The sequence below is a fragment of the Paracoccidioides brasiliensis genome, assembly GCF_000150735.1.
Source record: "Paracoccidioides brasiliensis Pb18 unplaced genomic scaffold supercont2.2, whole genome shotgun sequence".
Classification (NCBI taxonomy): domain Eukaryota; kingdom Fungi; phylum Ascomycota; class Eurotiomycetes; order Onygenales; family Ajellomycetaceae; genus Paracoccidioides; species Paracoccidioides brasiliensis.
The window spans coordinates 1964039-1987864 of record NW_011371359.1 but is presented as its reverse complement, the minus strand read 5'-3'; the positions used below and the strand labels follow the sequence as shown (position 1 = coordinate 1987864).

The window sequence follows — 23826 nt, the reverse complement described above, 5'->3', positions numbered from 1 at the left end:
TTAGAAGCCGTTGCAACAAACATCCAAGGATGACTGAAGGTGAAGACACGACCGGCTCGCAAATATCAGGGACTCCAATGCATAAACCTGAGCGCTGCCGATTTCCTGCGCAACGATTAGCGGTGAAGCCGCTGCTGGAGGCTCTAAATAGGCACCCGAGTCATCGCCCTTGGATGTCGTCGTCGGGGTGGGAAGTGGAAAACTCTAGAAAACATAAAAAGAAAGGAAGAGTAAGACATGAATGGGGAACACTCAACTACATCCATAGGGAAACCAGAACAATAGCACAAAGTGATTCAAGACAGACACACTACGTGGCTGCTTGAAATACAGGCTCACGGTCGTCTGCAAACCAATGCAGGACCTATTAGTTAAATCACCAATAGCGCTTCAACACGAAGTGCAATACCGGCGACGAGCTGCGAGCAAATCTATTTGCCGTACAGCTCACTCCGACGTGTCCTACTTGCAAGAGAAGCATTCTTGTGGCCGACCAAGTCCGCTGAGATTCGTTAAAGGACCGGGGCGAATCCCCTGCTCAAACCACTAGAACGAGCTTGCGATGCAGCGAATTCACCGACATCTGGCACAGCAAAAAGCATTTCTTTACTTTCATTTCGCTCCATGTTCCTATCTCATTTTTTATTTTTTATTTTTTATTTTTTATTTTTATTTTTTAGAAAAACCTTTTCTTTTTTTTCTCGTTTTACGCTTGTTACACATCAAGCTTTTAGGAATGATTTTACCTTATCACAATTAACCTCTGGCATTAGCCAGCACCCCATACGCGTTAAAGCATGCAGTCACAAACTGTGATGGGGAAACCCCACGTCTTGATCCGGCGTCAGTTCCGTGGGTCTCAACCTCTAAGAGGCACCACGCTTCTCTACAAGATGAGGACATGGTGCTTGCTTCGACAGACAGGGTGTATTCTAAGAAGACGTTCCCATTTGACTCTTTGCACTCAACTCTAGAAGAAAACTCTCAAATAACCTACGGTTGGCCAGAGAAAGTTCGTCCTCTTTGGGTTTTTGTGCTCCATATAAGGAAATTTTGTTAATGGCTTGATAAAAAGGCAAATGATGTTAACTTTAATTCGAAAACGTTCCTGGTGTACGGCTGAATTACATTTCAAGGTTCCCAGGAATCGTCCGAAGGCTGCAGCCTGATACCAGACACAAAAAGTCAACTTGAGCAGAATCACAGTTAAGTGAGCCAACCCTTTCCTTGTCGAAGAAGGGAGATGCCTTCATGTCCCGAGTTCCATTTTTATATCCGTCTAATTCAGCGATGTATTTGTAGTTTGATTCTGTGGTAGTATTTCTCGCCCTCTGTGCTCAACCCCCATCGGCGGCGGGTACATGGATCATTCATGTTCCAGTCCGTATATAGTGGGCGAAGAGACCAGATTAGGTGCAGTTGACGAGGGTTTAACATGGTCTCTCCCGAAGACGGAGGCGAAGTGAGTTCTTATGACAAAAGGGGAGAATTTCACTTAATCTTCTCTTTCGTTTACCTGACTGTTGCATAGCACAACCCAGTGTGATCTCCATATTTCAAATCATGCCCTACAGAATGCTTGCAGCAACGCCTCTAGACCTCTTTCAACCTTAAAAAATCTTAATACAAATAGTTGCAAATTGATGCAACCACCTTTTCAAAGGCCGGTGGAAGCATATGCCCCTCGTGTGTCTCACCACACTCCCAGCGTCTCTCTAGACATCTCAATTAACGCATATCCTCCCCTTTCTTCTTCTAAGCCTGAAAACTCTCACCGTCCGGAATTACTGCCACATCGTTCCGCTTCCCGAGCACTTAGAAAACTGAGGGATCATCTACGCCCATCGTATCCGGAAAATCCCCCAGAAAATTCTAATAACCTACTCCCTCTAACCCGGTGCCCATCAAACACCACAAAGGAAAATCTTAAAAGAGGTTTAATACCATCGTGGTCAGCATCTATCAAACAAGTCCTCCTCCACCTTCCACGAAGGAAGAAGGAAGAATCGAACTATAAAGACAGCCGTCATATTCCGGATTCAGATACAAATATCAGCAGTCGGAAAAGTTCCCTAAAACCTTCACATCCAGGAAGGCAAACCCGCGATCAAAGTCCGTCGCTAAGATCGACAATAGTTACAAGGGAGACAAGGCGTTATACTTCCAATCCGCAAAGGTCGATTTTATCCAACGCGGGTTTTTCGTACGCCAAGCCTCGTTTGCCTCTCAAAGTGTCGACAACCCCCCTTACGACATTAGAACGGTTTCAGTGCACTTTCTGCCTATTCCAATGTGAAGACAAGACAGGTTGGCTCACCCATGAGCAAGTATTTCACCTAGAGGATTTTGAAAGCTTCAACCAACCCTACGAACACAGTATAGCACGGTGGGACGACGCTGGCTCCTTGGGCTCCGGTTCAAGCAAAGGGAAAAAGAGCTACCGCTTTCTCCACAAGCAGAAACCAGGATTATCTGATTCCCCTCCCCCCAGCGAGCAGAGAGAACGAAGTCATGAACCCAACGTCTATTCCAGAAGTCGCAGGGAGCGGCAACAAGTAAGCATGTTCTGGAACTGCGGCTTCTGCTCCCAGATTCTTTGCTCCTGGGAAGATCGGCAGACTCATCTTGCTCGTCATTTTAGCGCCGGCCAAACCATGCGAATGTGGGATCCCATCAAATCGCCATTTCCATGGAGAAAGGGGTCAGCAGAACCTGTTAATGGCCGGCCGCACTGGGACTTGTCGTCACTTCTGGCATTGCAGCGCCCCACCCTGCAAGATTGTATCAACCAGATCGGCACATCGCATCAGCAACAAACTACAGAACATACTTGCAAGTCTTGCCGGGTGGTTCATCCCAGTCTACAGCATTTTGACCTCTGGCATAGGATAAGGGACATCTACACATGTCCCCGAATCTCGGGCTTTACAAATCTAGCAGTATTCTTTGGGGAAGATGATGAGGATGAGAGTGGAGAAATGACGATTGACTGGTGCAAGGCATGCGACGACATGCTTGAGAGACCCGACCACGTCGACAGGTGGGAAACGCGCATGTACCACCTCTGGGATGTCCATGGGTTTGGGGACTGTATAGGCTGGGATCGCTGTCTAAGTAAAAGTCAGTTTATCCTCCATCTGGCGAGTGCACATGCTGTTAATATCGAATGCATGAGAAAGCTGGTGCGCTGGTGCAGGAAGAAGGCCTATGCGCCGGCTTTGATGGCGATGGAAGATGAGTAAAGGTGGGGTCGATCGTGAGAAGTTTATATGATAGCAACTGCTTGCCATCATGTCATCTGGGCCCCGCTGTCCCCATATTTTTGTATCGTGCGGCATTGTGGTGTTTTGTTATTTCCGTGTATCCGCTCATTCCCTGACTTTCTCTCTATATGATACCCACTTCACCTGATCCATTCCGTCATACTTCGTCTCCTTTGCTCCGTACACTGTCCCGCATCTCTTTTGTTCTTGAATCATATTATGCTGTTGATTGATATCATCTATAAGATGACTTGGCTCTTTTCAAATGCATCTTATTCATGTATACATGAATACCATGATTGATGGTTTTAACCAACTGTGAGAGAATGATTCTGAATTTCTTCTATATTTCTCATGAGCTACTTGAATTGGTGAATATTTTCTTCATTGTTAAATCGAAATACGGAACTAGTGGACTGCACCCCATCAGAGCCGAGAGTGGAAAACGGGAAGAGATAAAGATGCGCAGACGCTAGATCTAGTTGAAGATGGAAAAATAGAGGATATGTATCAGCGAAAAATGTTGTACAGAATTTTGAAGAGGATGTAAGTCGAAGCCACCTATAGGAACTCGTGCGCCTATATCCAGTAAGGTTTCTATAATAATAAGGCGAACATGCCTTGGGTGCAAGAAAAATACCATTGGAAGCAGGCTGGCCAACAGCCTCTTCCCCTTTTTTGTGAAGTGGATGAGATGCTTGAAACCAAGCATTCGCAGGAACCCAGGTCAGGAATATAAGTGCAGAGCAGGCATAAAACTTGCCCTACTGCCTTTTAGCACAATAGAGAGTCATCAAACCAAACAGTAAATAAATGCTTTATTCTTCGAGAAACGGTCATATGAGTACAAGCAAATTTAAAAGGGGGGCGGGGAAAATATTTATTATAAAAAAACAAGGAAGGCCAGACAAATGAGGTCATTAGTTGTAACCTCTGCGACGTTTGCCTTGGTTCCGTACGCGTGGAATAACGACAGCCTTGTTAATACGGTTCTTCGGTCGAGTTTTATAGCCAGATTTGGCCTGTATTTCACCAAACGAGGTTAGCAAACAGAGTAAAGGGGAAAATGGTGGAGGAAAGCTTTGCTCTTAGAAGTCACACAGAATGGGATATGGGGACGTACCGGTTTGCCCCAAGGACTTTTTGGATCGACATTTCCCTTCGACTTTCCTCGCCCACCACCATGCGGATGGTCCTTTGCGTTCATAGCAAGACCACGAACAGTGGGACGAATATTCAACCACCTGCTTCGCCCAGCTTTCCCAAGCTGTCCATATTTGAAATAGGCATTGCTCGCAACACCAATAGTTGCGCAGCAGTCCTTGTGGATAAGTCTAACTTCGCCACTTGCCAGGCGAATAGTGACATGGTCCGCCAGCTGCTGGAGCTTACGTTTCGCCTGCATTGTAAGGGATTTCCCGGTCTGTTCTAGTGACAGAGCTTCCGCCTGCTCTAACTGCTCTGACAGCCCCTCAGTGGCTTTTAGAGTGACGGTTGCAAAGGTACCCGCAGCCCGACACAGCTGGCCGCCCTTGTCCGGCTTTAAGCCGACATTGTAAATCAATGAGCCAACGGGGATCATGTGGAGGGGGAGACAGTTGCCCCGCCATGCGGTTCTGGCAGCCAGCATGCCAGGATCGACTGTACCGCCCATATTCTTCCATAGCTCGTTGGGGATACCAGCTCTGTAACTCTCCACGACATCACCGGCCCTCATGCCCTCTGCAGCGATAATGTAGCTCATTTTGCCGGTATTGTTGGACCTGACAAGAGCAATATGTGCATTTCGATTGGGATCATGCTCGATTCTCTCAACGGTATGGGGTCCTGGTTCCTTCCTTTCAAAATCGATGGTACGTATTCTCCGTTTATGACCTCCGCCCCTGTGTCGTACTGTCACTCTGCCGGTATTATTTCGACCACCTTTGCCATGGCCCCTTTTAGGGAACGTCAGCTTCTGGTAGGGTCTTCCTTTCCACAAATGATCGTTTATCGGCCGTCGTAAATGTCGCACACCGGGGGTGCGAGGGGTGTAGGTCCGCAGACCTAGGCTTTCTTTATCTCGAACGGGTGGAGGAGCAAAAGCGAAGTTGGGTGTCACTTTCTCCTGTTGGGGAGGTTCTTCAGGCTTCTGGTCAACGATGCTGGAGTATGCGCGGGCTGTAATCGACGAAAGACATCTACAGGAGGTCTGTAGGCTCCTCAATGAGAGGCGTGTTTGGAGCATGATGGGCGGGAAGAGAGCTGCCCAAACCAGGTGCCTGCAGGATGAGACTGGTTAAAGAATTAGAAGGTGAAGTGAAACAAGGGCGGAGAGCAGACCTCAATATATACGGTATCCCAGCAGACCCAGAACCCTATCTTGCGGCAATTGATATCAATTGATACTGTAGGGCCGCGATTGATACGTGCAAATAATAGTTGCTGCCGTTGCACTCCACGCTCTCCCCGCTGTGCACATATGTCACACAAAGTTCGCCGGACGACGTGGTCACATGATATTCTGGTCACATGATATTTATTTTCAGCCTTTCCAAAGTTCTGTGTAGGCAACTTTCCACGCGCAACCCTGTCTAACCAACTAACTATAACTAGTTAGTTAGCTAGCGTTAACTGGTTAGCAAACTAAATATATCGTTCTAACTATTCCGGCTGGCGTAGCCAATTTACGGTACAGAACGCCGTAAATTACTGTCTGCGCGCTGTGTTTGTCTTGTGCCCGTATCAATACCGACAATACATGCCTGCAACGGAAGAAATTCTAATTGCCAACGGAAATATGATGACTGTTTCCTGGCCAACGGCCTTTGTTTACTCTTTGGCCCGTGCGTCTTGTAACGGTGTGACGGGCTGTTACCGCAGTCGAATTGCGGCTCCAACGCGGCCTGGACGGAATCAGCGCGGTCTGGCGTGGTTGTGTGCGTGAGTACACAACAGTACCTGTCTGGCCGCAGCAGGTAGGCGTACCGATTAGGTACTCTTGCGGTACACGGACACACCACAACAAGTCCGGGTCGAATTAATTGTTCTTACCATTTCGCTTCTTAAACCCGTCTTTCATCTCAACTTCATCTTCTCTTCTTCTCTTCAACAACGCCCAACCACCCCGTCTCTTCCTGCAAGAGGCATTCCCTCTTATTCCTCTCATATCCCCACCCTCCATCTTACCCTGTACTTATATATCGCGCATCCTACTCTTCTATTCTACTCTCTCAGCTCCTGCAGCCCAGTCTGAGTTATCGTGTGATTTCTCGCGGGGGGGTTCTTCATTTATCTCTTGGCACCAATTGGCCGCGCTAGAAGACGGGCAAACATATTGACGTGCCAGGTTACTCCAAGGCTGTCTCCTGATTTCCCTTTCAAATTTAGAAGACACACCAGGTGAGAAACCCTCCCATACCGCCATTTCCCTCGTCCTCACTCAATTCCCTTCCCTCCTCTGTTGCTCGGAGTCCTCATTTCGAGGATATCACTGTTAAAAGTTTTGCTTGCTGCATTTGGCTGGCGTGGTTAGTTGCTCCGGTTTTGACCTCAACAACAACCACAACAAAGCTTCATCCGCCCTCACCAACACTGCATTCTTCCATGAAATTTGTAAAACAATTGATACGACACAACCGCTCATACGTGTCATTCGAGTTTTCATCAACTAATATCCTACCGTGACGCAGAAAGAGTAGACATTTGCGACCGCTGCACGTCAGTATTGGTTGGGAGCAACGAGAACGTTGTTCAATTCCGTTCGACGCGTTCATAACAACTCTTCACGTCTTTCAAGATGCCCCCTGTAAGTCTCTTGATCTTCTGGTGTTCTTAACTCATCTATCATGCGCCCAATGGCTTTCTTGCACTTCCTTCCTGATAACTGTTGGTGTGGCATCCTCGCTAACCCCTTTCCAGCCACGGTCTCTTCGCCAACGTGCTGTCACCAACGAAAACGATGAAAATGCGGCTACGATACGTCTCACACGGGCAAAAGCTGCCGCCCTTGCCGCGCCAGAAGCCCAAGCCACAGCCGAAGCGATCAAGAAACCATTACAATCGAAGAAATCTGCCACCAGTGTCGCCAATGCTGCCACTCAACGAAGACGCCCCGCCCTTGGAGATGTCAGCAACATGACGAAGAATGACAATGTAGATGCCAAAGAGGGAAAGAAGCCGGCAGCTTCACGCGTTGGTCTAACTTCAAAGGCGTCTACCCACAGCGCAGGAGTTCAGAAGCTTAGTCGAGCAAATACGTCACGGCCAGCTCTTAGTACCAAAGATACTAACAAAGAACGAGAAACAACCGAGTTGAAACGTCTAGGTAGCAGCGGTTCTGGTGTCTTGGGGGGAGCAAAAACAAAGCGCCCAACGGGCCATAGAACTGTTCGAACAGATAGTGCCAGTACGGTTGAGGAACCACCTCGAAAGAAGGTTGAACTTGGGAAACAGCCTGAAGTTGAAAAGACTGTCGTCGAGAAACAGGCCGTATTGAAGGAGATCGAGGAGATCAAAGATGATACTGCGGAGGAAGAAGAGGTATTGGATCTCGATACTGAGGATCTCTACGATCCTCTAATGGCCGCCGAATACGTTGTTGAAATCTTCGACTATCTAAAAGAGATTGAGCCTCGAACTATGCCCAACCCGGACTATATCGACCATCAAGAAGAACTCGAGTGGAAAATGCGTGGTATCCTAGTTGACTGGCTTATTGAAGTCCACACCCGTTTTCGTCTCCTCCCGGAAACCCTCTTCTTGGCAGTTAACATCATCGATCGCTTTTTGTCCGCTGAGGTTGTCGCGCTCGATAGGCTGCAACTAGTTGGAGTCACAGCCATGTTCATCGCGGCCAAGTACGAAGAAGTCTTGTCCCCTCACGTTGCAAACTTCAGCCATGTCGCCGATGAAACCTTCTCGGACAAAGAGATTCTCGACGCGGAACGACACGTCCTTGCTACACTTAACTATGATATCAGCTATCCAAATCCCATGAACTTCCTGCGCAGAATATCCAAGGCAGACAACTATGACATCCAGACACGAACTCTCGGAAAGTACTTGACTGAAGTCAGCTTGCTTGATCATAGGTTTATGGCTTACCGACAAAGCCATGTTGCCGCTGCCGCCATGTACCTCGCCCGTTTAATCCTCAATTCTGGTCGTTGGGTGAGTTGTCCCTTCATGTGATTTAGATGCTTTCAGATTTATCACCTACTAAGTGGCGTATTAGGACGCGACCCTTGCACATTATGCCGGTTATACCCAAGAGGAAATTCTCCCTGTTTTCCGATTACTGATTGACTATCTCCACCGTCCTGTCGCCCACGAGGCATTCTTCAAAAAATACGCCAGCAAAAAATTTATGAAAGGTTTGCTTCCCTTATTATATCATTGCTGTTTATAACGAGCCTGTTTTTCTTACTCCTTGTGATAATCAGCTTCAATTGTCACCCGCCAGTGGGCCAAGAAATACCATTCTCTCTACCTCGATAGTGATAGTGCTTACTCGACAGAAAGCAATAACTGCGCCAAAAGTGACAGCAAAACCAAGAGTGGTCAATAGTTGATACATATTTAGTGGTCCCTACACTTCTATGCTATGATTGTGATATATACATTTATTCGTGTCTTATCCTGTATGTATTTGGCTGGGGGGTTGTCTCCTGCCTACCAAGGACACGCCTGGCCCGCTCTTCTGTTCCTCATTATTTCCTTTTTTTGGGTTTTGGTCTTTTTTTGAGTTCATGACGGAGTATACGTGAGGTTGCATTTGTTATGATGGCATCATTAGGTATTCTGTGATTATCTTCCCTCATCCACAACCCTCCTTCAGATTCTTGCCCCTTGTCTGGTTCGTAGCTTCTGCCTTGTTGATTATTGCATAGTCGTCCATTCTACGCCGTCTTTTTATTTGTCTTTCCACGAGTCAGGCGCCCTTATTCTTTTCTACCTTCCCTTTTTTTTTGGTTTTTGGAACCTGCCAGCGGTGTTAAAAGTGCGTCAAGGGTTGGAAAACATCTTTGTGCCGTTTTCTACTTATTATTCTCTCTATTTGTTTTTCGCCTTGTTTTGTTTTGTTTTGTTTTGTTTTTTGATTTCTTCCTCCTCCATTCAAAAAAGAGCTGTAGTTCCTCTGATGACCTCTTCTTTTCCTCTGCTTGCGTTGCTGTTCTTGCCTCTGGACGAAGATTCGGAGATTGAGAAACATAAATTACATGCTTTATTTATGTCTATTGGTGCTGTGCTATACGCCCATCTTTTTTGTTCTCGGCTTTACTATTACTCTGAAATAAAGCACTGGTGTCTAAGATGGGAACATGGATTTTCTCGTCTCCTCTCGATAGCTTTTTAGAAGTCCATACGTCTGAATGTCTCTTGCAGTGTGGGTTGCATCTGACATCGGGTGTTTGAAGGTTGGGCGGGCTTCTGCGAGGACTTTGAAGTGAGACAGTAAGGGGCAAGATTCATGAACCTTAGATACCACTTGCATGTTGTTTCTGAGTCTAACACCGGCATTAAAGCTTTTTGTCGCGTGCTCTATTTATTTTTATTTATTTATTTTATTTTATTATTTTATTTTATTTTTATTTTATTTCCCGTTTCTCGGTTCCAACTGACGTACTTTTAACGGACTGCCATGCGGATGCTTTTGTTAACGGCGATGAGCATTTTTGAAGCTGATGTAGATAATTTAGAGTGTACGCTAGTGTATTTCCGGTCTAGCTGACATGATTGTGCCTCGGTTCTTGCGACAGACTCAAGTCCGCTCAGACCGAACGTGGTTGAACTCGTTGTGCGCAGAAAAAAAAAAGGATAATTAACGAGTTATTCCTAATTGCACGGGCTTAGTTAGATTGGGGTAAACTGTCCTCCGTTTTGGCTTCCAAATGTATCGGATATCTTTTGAAACTTGCTTTCTTTTCGGTTTTTGATAAACATTCCGACATAATCATTTTCCCCGATGATTTGTTATTCAGATGTACAATATTTTGCTTTATCCGGATATTTTCAACAACCTAAATCAACGTCCAAACCAACCCGTTTCAAACCCATTTTTACCAACACGTAGTTATTTAAAACAACCTCTTTTGTCCCTGATCAAACAAATCACCGCCAAGAATAATTTTACCGCATTTTTTACCCCCCCAAAACCCCCCCCCCCCCCCCCCCCCCCTTCCCCGGGGCAATATCACTCTCCCAAAATGACATCAGGTTTATGGCAGCCAGCAGATCGCAGGCGTGCCAAACCCTTCCCCAACCCGCATCTCCCCCATTCCCCATCCTGTCCCTTCTGTGCCGTAGCAGCCGCTCACCCCCCTTTCCCACCCTCCCGTTTGGACCTGCCAACCAACCTCCAGACAACCACGACACCCGATTCAGGTCCACCGGAGCCACAGACGCACCTGATCCTGTCGACAAAACATGTCCTGGCAGTTCTGGACATCATGCCGCTGACACGGGGCCATGTGCTTGTGGTTTCCAGAGGGCATTACGAGAAGTTGGGGGATGTAGGGGTTGAGGCGGGGAGCGAGGTTAGAAACTTTTGGCTTTCTTTCTTGCTGTTGTTTTTTCTTTCTTTTCTTTTCTTTCTGTTTTTTTTCTTCTTCAAAACATCAAATATCAACCACTGTAACTGTATATGCTAATACAATGCTATCTATGCAGCTAGGCAAATGGTTAACGATTCTCTCTCGGGTGGTGGTTAGGACGGTGTTGGGAACCGAGTTAGATGCTCGTGGTGAAGAACAAGCTCATTGGAATGTTGTGCAAAATAACGGTGTGTTCCCAACCCTTATAAGTTATATATTCATCGGATATTATCGAACTTAATATGCCTGATCACGCATGCACCCGTATTTAACGTTATATGTTTTCATTTTTCTTTTGAATCTGGCATAACGCAATTTTGCTTCTCACACTTCTCACCCGTTTCTCTCGATTTCCATACAAAACAGGAGCGAGAGCGTCACAAACAGTGCCCCACGTCCACTTCCATATTATCCCAAGGCCGCCTTTGGATGCGAGAACTCCCGCCAAGGGGGGCTGGAGGATGTTTGGGCGTGGGCAGAGAGACGAACTGGACGACGACGAAGCGCAGGAAATGGTAGCTCTATTGAGGGCGGAATTGGCGAAAGAGGTGATCCGAGTTAAGGAAGAGGAGGGTGTTGACTTGGACCTTGACGGATATTTGGAGCAGTGGATAGGGAGGGGGATGGAGAAGTTGTGATATTTTGACGCCGGGATAAGTATTTTCTGTTAGTGTTTCGTGCTGAGGTTAGAAGCAGACTGGTTTATTTTTGATTTCATTTGACTGAGTATTCCCCCTCCCCCCCCCCCCCCCAAAAAAAAAAAGCATATGACATTTTGCGTTGAGAAAAGTTGTCGATGAAGGTAATCGGTCATGGATGCGTTTGGTACCCCTCTGTGGTAGATGGATAATAAACAAGAGAGAGACGACTGAAACCATGGTCCCACGTATCTCAGGGTGCCCTATCGTCAGGGCTATCTCTGGGTTCCGATTTGGATTTTGTAAAGTACTATTTGATAGATGTTAATTCGACAGAGAAACCCGCATGCAAATCAAAAGTTATATACTCCATACCTTTCTCCGAAAGGCATTTAAATCGTCTGCATTCACACCATTTATCCCTTCCCTCTGTCGCCGAGGTTTGAAGTGCGAGACTTCTCCATCTGGAAGCCGACGGTATGTGAGAAGGCGACGAGACCCTTTAAAGAGAATTAGATAGAAACTCTGGAGGCAGTAATTAATCCCAAGACATGGAATAAAAACATAGGAGAATGCGCAAAATTGGAAGAACTCACAACGACCAAAAGGCTGCACACAGACGCTCAGAAGTTCAAGATGCGGATTACTTGGGATTTGAAGCTCGACATCATCTTCATTGGCTGTGGGCATCCAGAGCGATATTCTCCCATCTTGGACGAGGGCGATAGAAGCAAACTCAAGAATATCGTCTAGCATTGCATCGAAGCTGTACGGCTTTTTGGGGGCAATGTATCCGTCCAAACTGGTTATCAGAGAGAAAAACGGAGAAAAATTAACATTTGGAACCAAGACTTTTTTTTTTCCCCTTTCTTTTTGCGTCCATGACGGATGATATCAAACAGATATGGGGCGGAACAATGAAGGGGGAAAAAGTGCACTTACGAATAACTTGGGACACCGTTTAAAAGAAACGGTTCCCGCTTTTTACCGTCCTTGCTTCCTAACACTTTTAATCCTTCTCGAACACCATACGGTGGGTCACAAATAATGCCATCAAGAAACTGCGTTGCCCTAATGGGGGTGTTCGTCAGGTCTGAGATGAAAACATCCAAGAAATATTGCTGGATACTGTATTGCTCAAGGTTCGAGACGAGGCCTATCGATTTGCCTTTCTGCTTATCTTTACCACTGAAGCTGCGTCCATCAATATCAGCGCCCAGTGTGTATGTTCCAAAATGTGCCATAGCCACACAAAAGCTTCCAGTTCCCACAAATGGATCAAAAAAAACCTTGCCTGGCGCCGCCAGAGCCATGTTCGCCGTAACCAGGGTCAACTCGGCATCCATTGAGGTGGTGCTAATATAATTTCGTTTCTTCAAGTCGTACTTATCTATGACATCTCTGCTCCCACACGCAATCCATCTACCGAAGTAGAGCAAATTTGGAGCAGGTCGCATTTCACCTGGCTTAACTGGGCGCCGCGGATATTCTTCAAATACGCAAAACTTCTCATCAGGATCGGTCATTGTGATTGTACCTTGAAAACCCATGTATGCGAAAGACTGGATTAATTGAAGTTTCTCCTCTGCTGAGCGTTTCCCCGCATAGGTATCTATGGAAAATTTGAATGATATGTTTTTAAAGTCGTTCCATCTCGATGCAGTCCGTTTACGGATATTCGCGTGTAGTTCTGCATAAGTCTGACCCTGTCCCCAGACTTCATAAATACCCTTTGCAAGGATGCTTCGAGATATGACTGCTCTTGCAGTGGCCTCATCTTGGAGTTTGATGAGGGCAAACGGTGTCTGGACCAAAAAATTAGTACTCAAGCTATACAGATAGTTCGGGAATCTTGGCTTTCCCCTACGGAAACGGTTATAGGCAACAGACATTTTCTGTGTATTCTAAGAACTCAACATTAGTCCCCACAAGAGTTGCAAGAGCCTCAATTTCGGGCTTTCGAAACGACTCGTGGACTTGCGCGAAACGAATCAAGAACTCCATTTAAGCTCTAAGGTCACTGAACTTGAAAAACTATTTCATCGTGCACATGGCCTTAGATTTGTGCAGCACGAAATCTGTCTACCCTCCAAACGCAGGTGAGATGCTCCCCCTTTCCCAGGATTATGATAGAAAAAGGAGTTCTGTTAAAAAGTTTTGGAGCGTTTTGACTGGCGCCGAAAGTCAGAAGCTAGTTAGCTAACTCATTACATAATGTAGGAGTTTTTCCTGCGCTCAACCGCCAAGGCTTCCTTCCGGCCTAGCCAGACACGTGACCATCAGATAACCAACGGCCCAACTCTTAACGGCTGTAAATCCTTGGAACAACAATGGAGTTTTCCTGCTGCGGGCTGCCTAATATATTTAACAATGCCTAGCAGTTTAGAAAAACCGAACAGCAGTGATGTGGGATTCAAAAGATCATATTTACCTCTATAAATGCGTTGCCATGCTCTCACAGAACTAAGACTTGGATATGTTCTTCAATAGACGAGTTATCTGCTGGTTAAGTTACTATTTGACCACCAAGAGAGTCAAATTAAGCTTGTCGAGTTCACACAAGTATCAAACACGAACATTTGTTCGTCCTGATTGTACGATGAAAGACTGTCCAGCTGCTCAGCGCTTCGACCAAAGCTGCACGAGATAATTGAGAACGGTTTAAGAATGAGAAGGCATTACGGCCTCTCCAAGAAGCTGTACAGAAAGGACTCGAAGAGCCGATCCAGTAGGGCGCAAGCAAGAAAACCAGCCAGTGACTAATTAACTATGAGTCGCCGAATGTTTGACTCGTAGAAGTGTTTTCCTCAAATGCTTGTTGAAGCAAGGCATCATGTCCTTTTCTGTCTGTTAGCTTGCGTGCCAGAAATTCTCACTGGATCCACTACCATGGCATAGTTTCGTGAAACACACCGTGATCAGGGCATTTCTCAATTAGTCTCAGTTGAATTTTTCTGGTCAAAAAGGATGAAAAGTCCAGTTAGGCTGGTTGATCGTTCTGATCTCTATGCGGATTTCACCCGGCTTTTTGTAACCGTGGACTTATATTCCTTTCCGACCCATGCCGGCTAATTTATATTTAAAAACCAATTCCGAGACATATTTTGCATCCGATTCTTCCGAATTTCGGAACAGAAAAATCAAAATTATCGGTTTTGTGGCGTTTTATAGACTTATATTTAGCATTGCGAGCTGAAACATCCTCTTTGACAACTATTCATGAATAAGGATGATTTGTTTACTTTTTAGGACTGTCATTACGATTTCAATCCATTCCCCCTAATTCTAGTGAGATTTATTTTCATTTTTATTGTGAATCTGGTGCATTTCTGACGTGTCAAAGCAGGTAGATAAATAAATTGGTTGCATGACTTCAACTTGGTGATCCGCTCGGTGTTAGCAGTTACGTTAGCGAGAGTCGGCTTCGCGTGCAACTAGATATTTAGTTACCATCACCTCGACCTATGGCCTCGGGAGTCCCTGAGGCCCGCTAAATCTTCTACCTGGGTATGAATGACATGTACTCTTATTGCACAAGAGCCAAAACTAAAGCATATATTAGATTACCTATGTCCCAAGGCAATCCCGGAAGAAGATGCAACTAGGGCACCCAGAATCGTCGTGAGGACATGCCGCATTGGTTGGCTAACTAGTTTGTTCACTTGATGCCACGTCCAGGACAGCAGGGCATTCTGCCCAACGCTACGCCCAGCATATGACGGTCTGTTTACTAATTCTGCCGAGGGTTATGAGATGGATATCTCCGCTGCAGATCGTATCGTGCTATTCTCTGGAGATCATAGCCCAATTCCAAATGCGATGTTTTGTCCGAATAGATAACTACAGAACGCACTGCCAACAGGATGATTCCACCACATGACCGTGAGACTTCTCGGGGTGACTGAATTCGATGATTTGGCTCTCTCTCGGATATGCTAGGAAGCAGCCATGAAGCAGCCATGATTTATCCAATTGGTCCCTAACAAAGAGTATGAATGACAGCGATCCAGACTGTTGTATTTGTTAAATCGATGTTGAAATGTGAAAAGGTGTCTCCCGTCCCCCCCCCCCCCCCCCCCCCCCTCGCTGTTGACGTCAGGGGGCTCTGCTGCAGATTTTTTTTAATTTTTGTTTATTTTTTCAATGGGATAGCAGACAGAATCCACTGATATAATAGCTGCCGGAGAGGAATTTAACAGGAAGCCTTATGGCTGATTGTAATATACTAAGCAAGCTGGGCTTGAACTATCTTCTGAAGCAATTTATCTTCAGACCAATTCGCTCCTTAATCGTTTCATTTTGACTGTTTTCTGCCTTTGGCTTGTTGTATATTCCATTATGGCGTTGCGCAATATGTCACTGGAAACAATCTACGTCGGTATTGACGTTGGCTTGACCCACACAGGTATGCTCTTTAGCAGCATCTTCTCTGCTCTCTGTGCGCGCTGTGTATACGTCTCTGGGCGACACCCGATAACAAACGCATGCAATGTCGTTTCCTCACGATGTAACTGAAACTAAAAGTACCTGGCTATCACTTATTAGGAGTCGCTTTCTCGACCAGAGACATGGACACTCCGCTTGACGTGGATCGGTGGCCGGGAAACAAGGAGGTCGCCAAAAAGGTGCCTACCAAACTCTGGTATCGAGCAGGGTGCAAGAAACCTGTGTCATGGGGATTTGATGAGCCAGAGGAACTGCATCGTGGAATGGATGTGATAGACTGCTTCAAATTGTATCTGGATCCTGACTTTCACACCGATGGGCTTGAGAACAGCTCCGAAGTCTTCTGGACGAATGAAGACGTCCAAATGTGGTTTGTCGACTTTCTGACGGCTCTACGACAATACATCATTAGATATATAAGAAACGCAGAGGTGTTCGCAAATGATGTGATGGGCGACTGGAAGTTACACCCCGTGGAATACCTCTTCAGTTTCCCTACAACTTGGCAAAATTCGAAGGTGGTTGAGACATTCAGCAGAACTGTGACAAGGGCAGGGTTTGGTGGATGCGCTGCTCACTCGGTGGAGATTAAATTATCTGAAGCAGCCGCCGCCGCTGTCTATTCAGCGAAATATTTCAAAAGTCAACGTTCGATCCAAAGTCCGAAGGGAAGAAGGGAACTGGCGATTGGAAATGAGGAGCGCATTCGAAAGGGCGATGTCATTCTCATTTGCGATGCTGGAGGAGGGACAACTGTGAGCGCTCTCTCGTGTCCCAGCTGAAATTGGTCCGCTAACTACAGACACCCAGGACGTATCCGTTCTCAAAGTCCTCTCCACCCAAAAATTTGAAATTCGCGAAGGTCATACTGAGGAGGTGCTTGAGTTGGAACAACTTGACTTCGTCAATGGTAACTACGGTTTCTCTCCCCACCCATTTGTCTCCGCACTGCTCACATCTGCACATGTGTAGGAAGGCCAATTGGTTCCGTCCGGATCGACCAAGCCTTCCAAAGGCTAATTGAAACCCGTTTAAAATGTATCGATTACAACAGCGAAAACGTTAGTTGGTCTTTGAAGTATGCAGCGCGAGATTTGACCAAAGGCAGCTTTCAGACCATCAAGGAAAATTTTGGTTACCAGATAGAATCTGTTTTGAGTAAAATCGCCCCTTACGTACCAGGCCTTCCAAGGGCTTATCACAATCCCGAAGAAGGGTTCGAAAATGGAAGAATAATCCTAACAGGGTAAGTCCAAAAATTTGCGGTTCTTTGACCTCTTGACTGGATTTGATTTTAGCCAACAAACACACAAGGGATGATATCCGAAAGTTGTTCGACGAGCAAATCTGTCGCATTTTTTCGATGATTGACGAGCAGCTTCGACGTATTCGAGAACTCTCCCCGTCTGAACAAGTGGTATGTTTACTTTCTGTTCTCCTCGTTCGAGTGCCATTTTTTTTTCTCTTTCTTTCTTTTTCTTTTTCTTTTTCTTTTTTTTTTTGACCAACAGCCTACAGACCCATTTTGTCCTTTCCGGGGGCCTCGGATCCTCTCCCTATGTTCAGGATTGCTTCAAAAGGGAATACGGTTATGGGAAGGCAGCTAAACGGATTTTAATATCGGAAGACCCGTGAGGACTGCTGATCCCGCATTGCCCATGTAACATACGATGTGCTGACCGATCCTACAGTCAATTAGCAGTCTGTAGAGGTCTGGTAATTGACCGAATTCACCGCCTGCGATACGGACACTCCATCATATCTAGTCGCAGGAGTTGTCACTCGTACGGCATAGTTTTCAACAACAGACTCAGTCAAAACAAACGTTCTCCACGCCAAAGCGAAGGCATAAAAATCAGCCCCTATGATCGGAAAAGATATGCCGTGAACCAGATCGAATGGCTTATCAAACGGGACCAGCTTATCCACCAGCGTCAATACATAAGCCGGAAGTTCAACCGCGTCTTTCATAACAACAGTTCTGAGATATCCTGGAAAGATTTGATAACCATGTCCCAGTCCCCTGCAACCCGCCTTCCGCAGACCAGCAACGAGGGTGATGCTCGCATCATCTGCGAAATCGACTCAAGAGTGAGCCGCGAACTGCTCAGGCAACACCCAAAGCCTGTGAAAGTACAGAAATGGTGGGGTTCCAAGCGAAATCCGGAGTTTTTAAAAATTCAGTACGAGGTGCGCTTGGTCATAGGGTCGTCGCACTTGAAGTTTGAAGTTTGGTTTGAGGATATGGTGATTGGAGAGAGTGACGAGGTCCCAGTGAATTGGCAGTATACAAGCATTGATGAGGCTAGTAGCCTGGATACCCAGGCTTCGTGGCCCGTGGATTGGTCAAACTGTGGACATGCAGGAGGGACTAGGGATAAATGATCCGTTCGCTGTTTACGACTAAGGATTGCTTCTATATGCTGTTGTTGACTTAACTGGTCCATACGGACTACATACGTACATATCTCGTGCATGTCACGGTGTCCGGAAAGGAGTTGTATTAAGGAAGCTGTAATACCAGCGAACTTCATGATAAATATGTTAGAGTTTTTTTTTTTTTTTTTTTTTTTTTTTCTTTACGTTTTTTAACTAATGTATCTAAATGTCAGATGAAAAAGAATTAATAATAAAAATTGGGAAAGGGTAATAGTTCTCACAGAGAGCAAGGCTCGAAGGCCAAAGAGGAACGAACGAAAGATAATTTTTGTATACAAATACAACGGAATCATTTTAATGAATACAAAGTTGGTGCAAGGCATCTCGGTCAGCTGCGATTGCATAGTTTCTTCAGATGAAATCCGTCGGCGTCCAATTTGCCAGTGCACGATTTTTCTGGCTGCTATGTTCCGCCAAAGTAGCCAAATGGGCTAGGGTGACGCAATGGCCATTAGCTAAATGGAGCAAAAATTGCCCTTCATTGAAGAATTTGGGACCTCGTTTCGTTTCGTCCAAGTTGTGCGTTTCCCGCAAGTGTCGCTTGTGCTCCTCCTCTAGATCCGTTGAGTTTGAATGGAAGATATTCTCACAAAGAAGGCAATATTCGTAGGACCTAACGGCAGGGAACTCGTCTTCCATAGTAATAAACGCAGACTTCGAACAGCCGGAATGATGGGAAGAACAAGTGGCGTCGCCATCGCTGGAACCGTTCACAGTTGTTCCACTGAAGGTTTCGGGGACTAAAGGATGTTCTTGTATAGATGTGGTGTCTATACGGCTTTCGTCGACAGTCTCGAAAAATAGGCCAGGTCTCTCAGCGTGTTCGAGATTCAGACATCGCCAGGCTATCGGGGGAGAATGCCATTGTTTTATGTGTTCCTCATAGGTGTTGCAGTTCGTGAGCGGTATCTTACAAGCCTTGCACCATGGGAGTCGTGGGTCGAAAGCACTTTTTAAAGATGCAATTAGTATCTACCTGCTAGCAAATATTTATGTTGTGCAAAGAGAGACAAAAAGGAACAGCATCACGTACAAATTCACAAAATCTCGTATCCGAGCTTGTTGGTTTGACAGCAATGGAGCGGGACTCCATTGCGGAAAGCCAATGACCGGAGTTAGCAAGAATTTATCCAAAGGGTACGGCGTTTGAAGTGGGTTCCAAGATGCCATCGTCTTCTTATCCTCAAAGTGCTCTATGAAGTGGGTTTGACGCTCATCCCATGATTGGAGAAGGATGCCGCAGAATCCGCAGTTCCAAAACCAATCACGCTTGGCTTCCAGCCATTCCCGGGATGCTCCGCTATAATCTGCAGCCAGGATGGGTTGATGTGAAGACCTTGGCCGCCACATATGAACATTTCGCTCGTGGTCGATCCAGTTCTCTTTGTTCTCGCATTGCAATAAACAGAAAGTGCACTGGAAAGGGAGTGGGCCCCTTTCTTCCGTTATTGGGACATCCAGGTTCAGGTGCGGTCGTCCATATTCGGTTTTATGAGAGCTTCGTGGGATGCATTGAGACCTTGCTGGTGTTTTGGCGACGACACTGGAGGTGATTGAACTCGCACCGGAATCAGAATGCTGCAGCGAAAATGCCTCATGGAGATCAGAAGTCTGAACTGTGGATGTTGGGGGGTCCGAAACCGGAGGTTCAAGATCTGTCTCAAAACTAGCCTGTGCTTGCAGTTTTATTGGTGTTTTGGGTACTGGGCTTTTCAGATATTGTTTTGCCCTGAACGTCCAACCACCAAGTGTCCTCCTTTGTGGGAAGTTTTGATCAGAAGCTCTTCGATTTAAGCTATCAACGGCAGTATCCCTTCGCGATGTCATCCATCCTTTAATTTTGGATGCAAGACCAGACATGACTGGACGCTCTCGGTGTACATGCCGTGATGTTGTTGAAATTGAAGGCTTTCGAGATGGTAAACCGCTACTTGAGTCATTAAGACAACGTGTATCTCCATCGTAAGAGCATCTGGACGTTATTGAATTCCAATCGCGTGTCCCGAACATCTCTCTAGAACCGTTGATAGACTCTTTCTCATCTTGTAGGGCTGCACACACGCCTCCAGTGCTATCGGCACATTTGGCGGAGAAATTAGTGTTAGTCGTCTGGGTGTAGTCCTTGTCTTCGTGCTCTTCCCTGGAGGGCAACAACAAACCGAGCGACTCCTGAGACACGGCACTATTAACGCTTTCTTCCTTCTCTCTGATATTCATGAAAAATTCAGAAAATCTCACATTAAATGCGGGCTTTTCCTGGACGCAGCATCCCGGGCCACTGAATATTGGTGCTGACCAGAGGCTGGTTAAGAGAGACTCTTGACAAGAATCGGGCTCAACGCAGAATCTCTATTACCCTGATTAGCTAAGAATCCAGATATAAAACATTCCAAGAATAGCTTACGGAGTTGTTCCCTGTGTGTGCGGGAACAAGAACTTCGGTCTTTTTAACGCGGATTGACTGATCCGTGTCCATAGTATCTGAAGCCATTTCGATGTCAAACCCTTTAAATGACCAAATATATGAAAAGTCCCATAAGGGCGAGTCAATGTCCTCCAGAGCTGCGTTGGACTTTTCCATATTTATTGTTTCTCCGCCGCAAACAGGGAGGCTACACAGTCACCAGGTGCTTCCCGATAATACTCCCATACATCACCATATGGAAAAAGTTTTGATCCTGTTGCTGAAAACAGCTTCAACGAGGTCCGGTAACAAAATACCTAGAGGAAACTGGCCGATACTTAGTATTGCTTGAATGTATCTGGTCTTCTATCAGCGAAATGCTGAGAAGCAAGATAAGACTTCTCAGTCTGAAAAAAAAAAAAAAAAAAAAAAAAAAAAAAAAAAAGACATTACTCAAACGCTTCCCCGCTGCAGAATGCAAGGCATCAATTCAAAACTCAATGGTAGGCCAATTAAAGCAAAGGTGATGGGCAAGGCTCGCGGAAGTGAGAAATTGCTTGATCGGAGTGGTAAGCGACGCAAACTCATCCAGGGTATGATATTAGTTCGATTTATTTTTATTATTTTTATTATTATTATTTTTTTCACAGTTTGTTGATTCGAGAAAATGGTCAGAGGGGAGTTAGCCAGCGAAGCAGACGCCTTGGCTGACATACATGTTCTCAACTTCTCTGTGGAACCATTGGGCTGAACATGCAGACATTGGCATATTTGTCAAAGTACGAAGGGTGGCACAAAGTCATCATTGATGCAAGCCTCCACGCCACGTCAGAGCAAAGCCATAAGCTGGGACAAAATCGATTTGGGAAACGATTTATTTTGTACCAGCTTCCATCATCACTTTGGGCTCCCCTGCGTCATCGATGGGCTAAAACCACAAACCCTGCGGGGACGCTAATATTCCCAACCCAAAACACCGCCCCAGATCATCCGTTTTAAGGCTGGCTTGGGGGGCTGACTGGGACCTAGCTAGGCCATAGGTATCCCGGCAGGCTTCAATACCCGACGACCACAATATGTTTGGGTAGAGCTTTCAGTTGAGGTTTGGGGTGTATTTACCGAAATTCTGGTGCTTTTTAGGCCTAGCACACCCAAATTGATGCTTGAACATCCCAACTTTCACAGGAGGGAACGTGGTCATGTCACCATCGAGAATTTGGTTTACCATATTTCAAGTTTGAGAGCGGCATTTGTATCTAGCCCACAGGATTATCCATATTTTGGCCCTGTTTTCGTTCTTGTGGTATGTATCAAGAGGTGGTGGCTTCAATTTTACAAGGGGTTAGTTGACTTAAAAGCGGAAAAATCAGTTGTTGCTGGATGTGATTACCTAATAGGGGGTTCTCCCTTTGTAGTTTAGCCCTAATCCCCCACAGCAGCAGCCCCACTCCTGAACTGACAACTGACGTACATCTACAACAATCACTACACCGCTTGATGTACCACGTAGCTATCAAGAAGGGGGAATGGGTGTCAAGTGTCACCACTATCCACAACTCGTATAAACACACACACGTTTGCTCATTCTTCCGGAAAGAAAAAAAAATGCCGATGACGACCAACACTTACCTTGCGAAAAGCGGAAGCTAATATCTAGATGATCATTTGTCCAACAGGTAAACACATAGCACTTACGTTACCAACTGGGCGGGGGGTAAAACTGTTGTTTGTTAAATGACTTGACATCTTCAAATGCTGATGATTGATGTCATCTAAAATCATAATGTAGAGTAGATAGCGAAATTACACATTGTCTTTCAATGTTGTTTGTATGATGAATTACTCAATGAGTTATGAATGGGTGATCATCTCCAGGGGTCAACGTGTCAAGGACAGTTCCAGAAGAACGCTGAAACTTCTAAGTGACAACCCGGCCCTCAACAGCGTAGCAATGATGATGATTATGATGGGGGAAAAAAAATCCATCTGAAAGCAATCAGTCCACTATTTTATGGCCTCGAAGATGAAATTGTTCCGCCAGATCGACCGCCACCTTGGCATTTATATTGACAGACACGGACCCTTGTTTTCGCTGGCAGTCTCGGTGCATAGCTAATGCATCTTTTCCCCCACATCATTCATTTTGCACCGAGAACTATGTTGTTAGGTCACTCAACTTTTACTTAAAAAAAAAAAAGCAATGCCTGTTATTATAGAATGGGATGCGGCTCAAGCAAAATTCAAAAAGATGGTGATGCTCTCGATACAACATTCGATAAGCCCCGGCCAGCGGTTCGTCCGCCATCCCAAAGCGCGCGATCCCAAGGAAGACCTGTCTCCGGAACTGGGGGTGGAAGACGAACAGTAGCCCCATCCCAAGCGGCTTCGAAAGCACCCTCAAGAACTCAGTCTAGAACACAGTCGAGGAATCAATCGAGGACCCAGTCCAGAACCCATTCGAGATCCCAATCTTATGCTGGATCGAAAGTGCCGTCGCGACGAGGTCCACAAGCCCACAAGCGTCGCTCCACAGCCCTGGGGACTATCCCTGACGAGCAGCCACCGGAAGATAGCACGATCCGGGATGAGGTCACGGCGTTCCGATTATTTATCGATCAACACTCGATTAACTTCTATCACACTCAGCGGGACGATAGCGGGGCATCGATTTCTAGATACATCGCACGTACCATCATCAGCAATGTTATTGAAAAGCACATGAACGGTACAAACACATTGTTTCTTTCTTCCATAGCCTTCCCCCGAAATAATACCTCGCATCTCTGAATATGTCGCTTATACATTATTGGGGTAAATCCAACATAGATCACGGAGTTGCGGAGAATCTTGCAGGCGCACTCGTAAAGTACGCTAACGATCCCACTGACAAAAGACGAGACAATCACCTTCTCATTTTGTGTAAAACAGCGAGGATGATAGGGGATATGATGGGCAGGCATCCCGCAAACTGGACCTTCAGTTGGCACGGAGGGAGTGATATTCAGTTCCCAACTGTAATGAGAGGTCGAGAAGAGTTTTGGAGCAAGCTACTGATATTTGAA

General features: G+C 46.0%; 9 protein-coding genes across 9 annotated transcripts; 5 read left to right on the top strand and 4 right to left on the bottom strand.

The window, feature by feature from the left end:
- PADG_01818 (uncharacterized protein) lies at positions 1-903 on the bottom strand (the record flags this gene model as incomplete). Its single annotated transcript, XM_010758782.1, has 3 exons — positions 1-204; positions 522-630; positions 812-903. 3 exons carry the CDS (start codon positions 901-903, stop codon positions 1-3), a joined length of 405 nt encoding a protein of 134 aa, XP_010757084.1.
- Positions 904-1361: 458 nt separating this feature from the next.
- PADG_01817 (uncharacterized protein) lies at positions 1362-3242 on the top strand (the record flags this gene model as incomplete). The annotated part of the gene is made up of 2 exons (XM_010758781.1): positions 1362-1462; positions 1532-3242. The coding sequence occupies 2 exons, from the start codon at positions 1362-1364 to the stop codon at positions 3240-3242; spliced, it is 1812 nt and encodes a 603-aa protein (XP_010757083.1).
- A 941-nt stretch (positions 3243-4183) lies between these two features.
- Positions 4184-5490, bottom strand: PADG_01816 (mitochondrial 54S ribosomal protein RML2; the record flags this gene model as incomplete). Its single annotated transcript, XM_010759289.1, has 2 exons — positions 4184-4285; positions 4387-5490. The coding sequence occupies 2 exons, from the start codon at positions 5488-5490 to the stop codon at positions 4184-4186; spliced, it is 1206 nt and encodes a 401-aa protein (XP_010757591.1).
- Positions 5491-7041: 1551 nt separating this feature from the next.
- On the top strand, positions 7042-8811 carry PADG_01815 (G2/mitotic-specific cyclin-B; the record flags this gene model as incomplete). The annotated part of the gene is made up of 4 exons (XM_010759288.1): positions 7042-7050; positions 7164-8414; positions 8479-8617; positions 8687-8811. The coding sequence occupies 4 exons, from the start codon at positions 7042-7044 to the stop codon at positions 8809-8811; spliced, it is 1524 nt and encodes a 507-aa protein (XP_010757590.1).
- A 1639-nt stretch (positions 8812-10450) lies between these two features.
- Positions 10451-11475, top strand: PADG_01814 (uncharacterized protein; the record flags this gene model as incomplete). The annotated part of the gene is made up of 3 exons (XM_010759287.1): positions 10451-10780; positions 10914-11025; positions 11204-11475. The coding sequence occupies 3 exons, from the start codon at positions 10451-10453 to the stop codon at positions 11473-11475; spliced, it is 714 nt and encodes a 237-aa protein (XP_010757589.1).
- A 253-nt stretch (positions 11476-11728) lies between these two features.
- PADG_01813 (tRNA (guanine-N2-)-methyltransferase) lies at positions 11729-13479 on the bottom strand (the record flags this gene model as incomplete). The annotated part of the gene is made up of 5 exons (XM_010759286.1): positions 11729-11785; positions 11851-11975; positions 12072-12277; positions 12418-13280; positions 13366-13479. 5 exons carry the CDS (start codon positions 13477-13479, stop codon positions 11729-11731), a joined length of 1365 nt encoding a protein of 454 aa, XP_010757588.1.
- Positions 13480-15813: 2334 nt separating this feature from the next.
- Positions 15814-18306, top strand: PADG_01812 (uncharacterized protein; the record flags this gene model as incomplete). Its single annotated transcript, XM_010758780.1, has 7 exons — positions 15814-15880; positions 16021-16676; positions 16732-16831; positions 16894-17167; positions 17236-17338; positions 17440-17552; positions 17613-18306. The coding sequence occupies 7 exons, from the start codon at positions 15814-15816 to the stop codon at positions 18304-18306; spliced, it is 2007 nt and encodes a 668-aa protein (XP_010757082.1).
- Positions 18307-18711: 405 nt separating this feature from the next.
- On the bottom strand, positions 18712-20941 carry PADG_01811 (uncharacterized protein; the record flags this gene model as incomplete). Its single annotated transcript, XM_010759285.1, has 4 exons — positions 18712-19309; positions 19394-20529; positions 20599-20709; positions 20765-20941. The coding sequence occupies 4 exons, from the start codon at positions 20939-20941 to the stop codon at positions 18712-18714; spliced, it is 2022 nt and encodes a 673-aa protein (XP_010757587.1).
- Positions 20942-22981: 2040 nt separating this feature from the next.
- Positions 22982-23762, top strand: PADG_01809 (uncharacterized protein; the record flags this gene model as incomplete). Its single annotated transcript, XM_010759284.1, has 3 exons — positions 22982-23489; positions 23591-23630; positions 23693-23762. 3 exons carry the CDS (start codon positions 22982-22984, stop codon positions 23760-23762), a joined length of 618 nt encoding a protein of 205 aa, XP_010757586.1.
- Between the last annotated feature and the right edge of the window lie 64 nt (positions 23763-23826).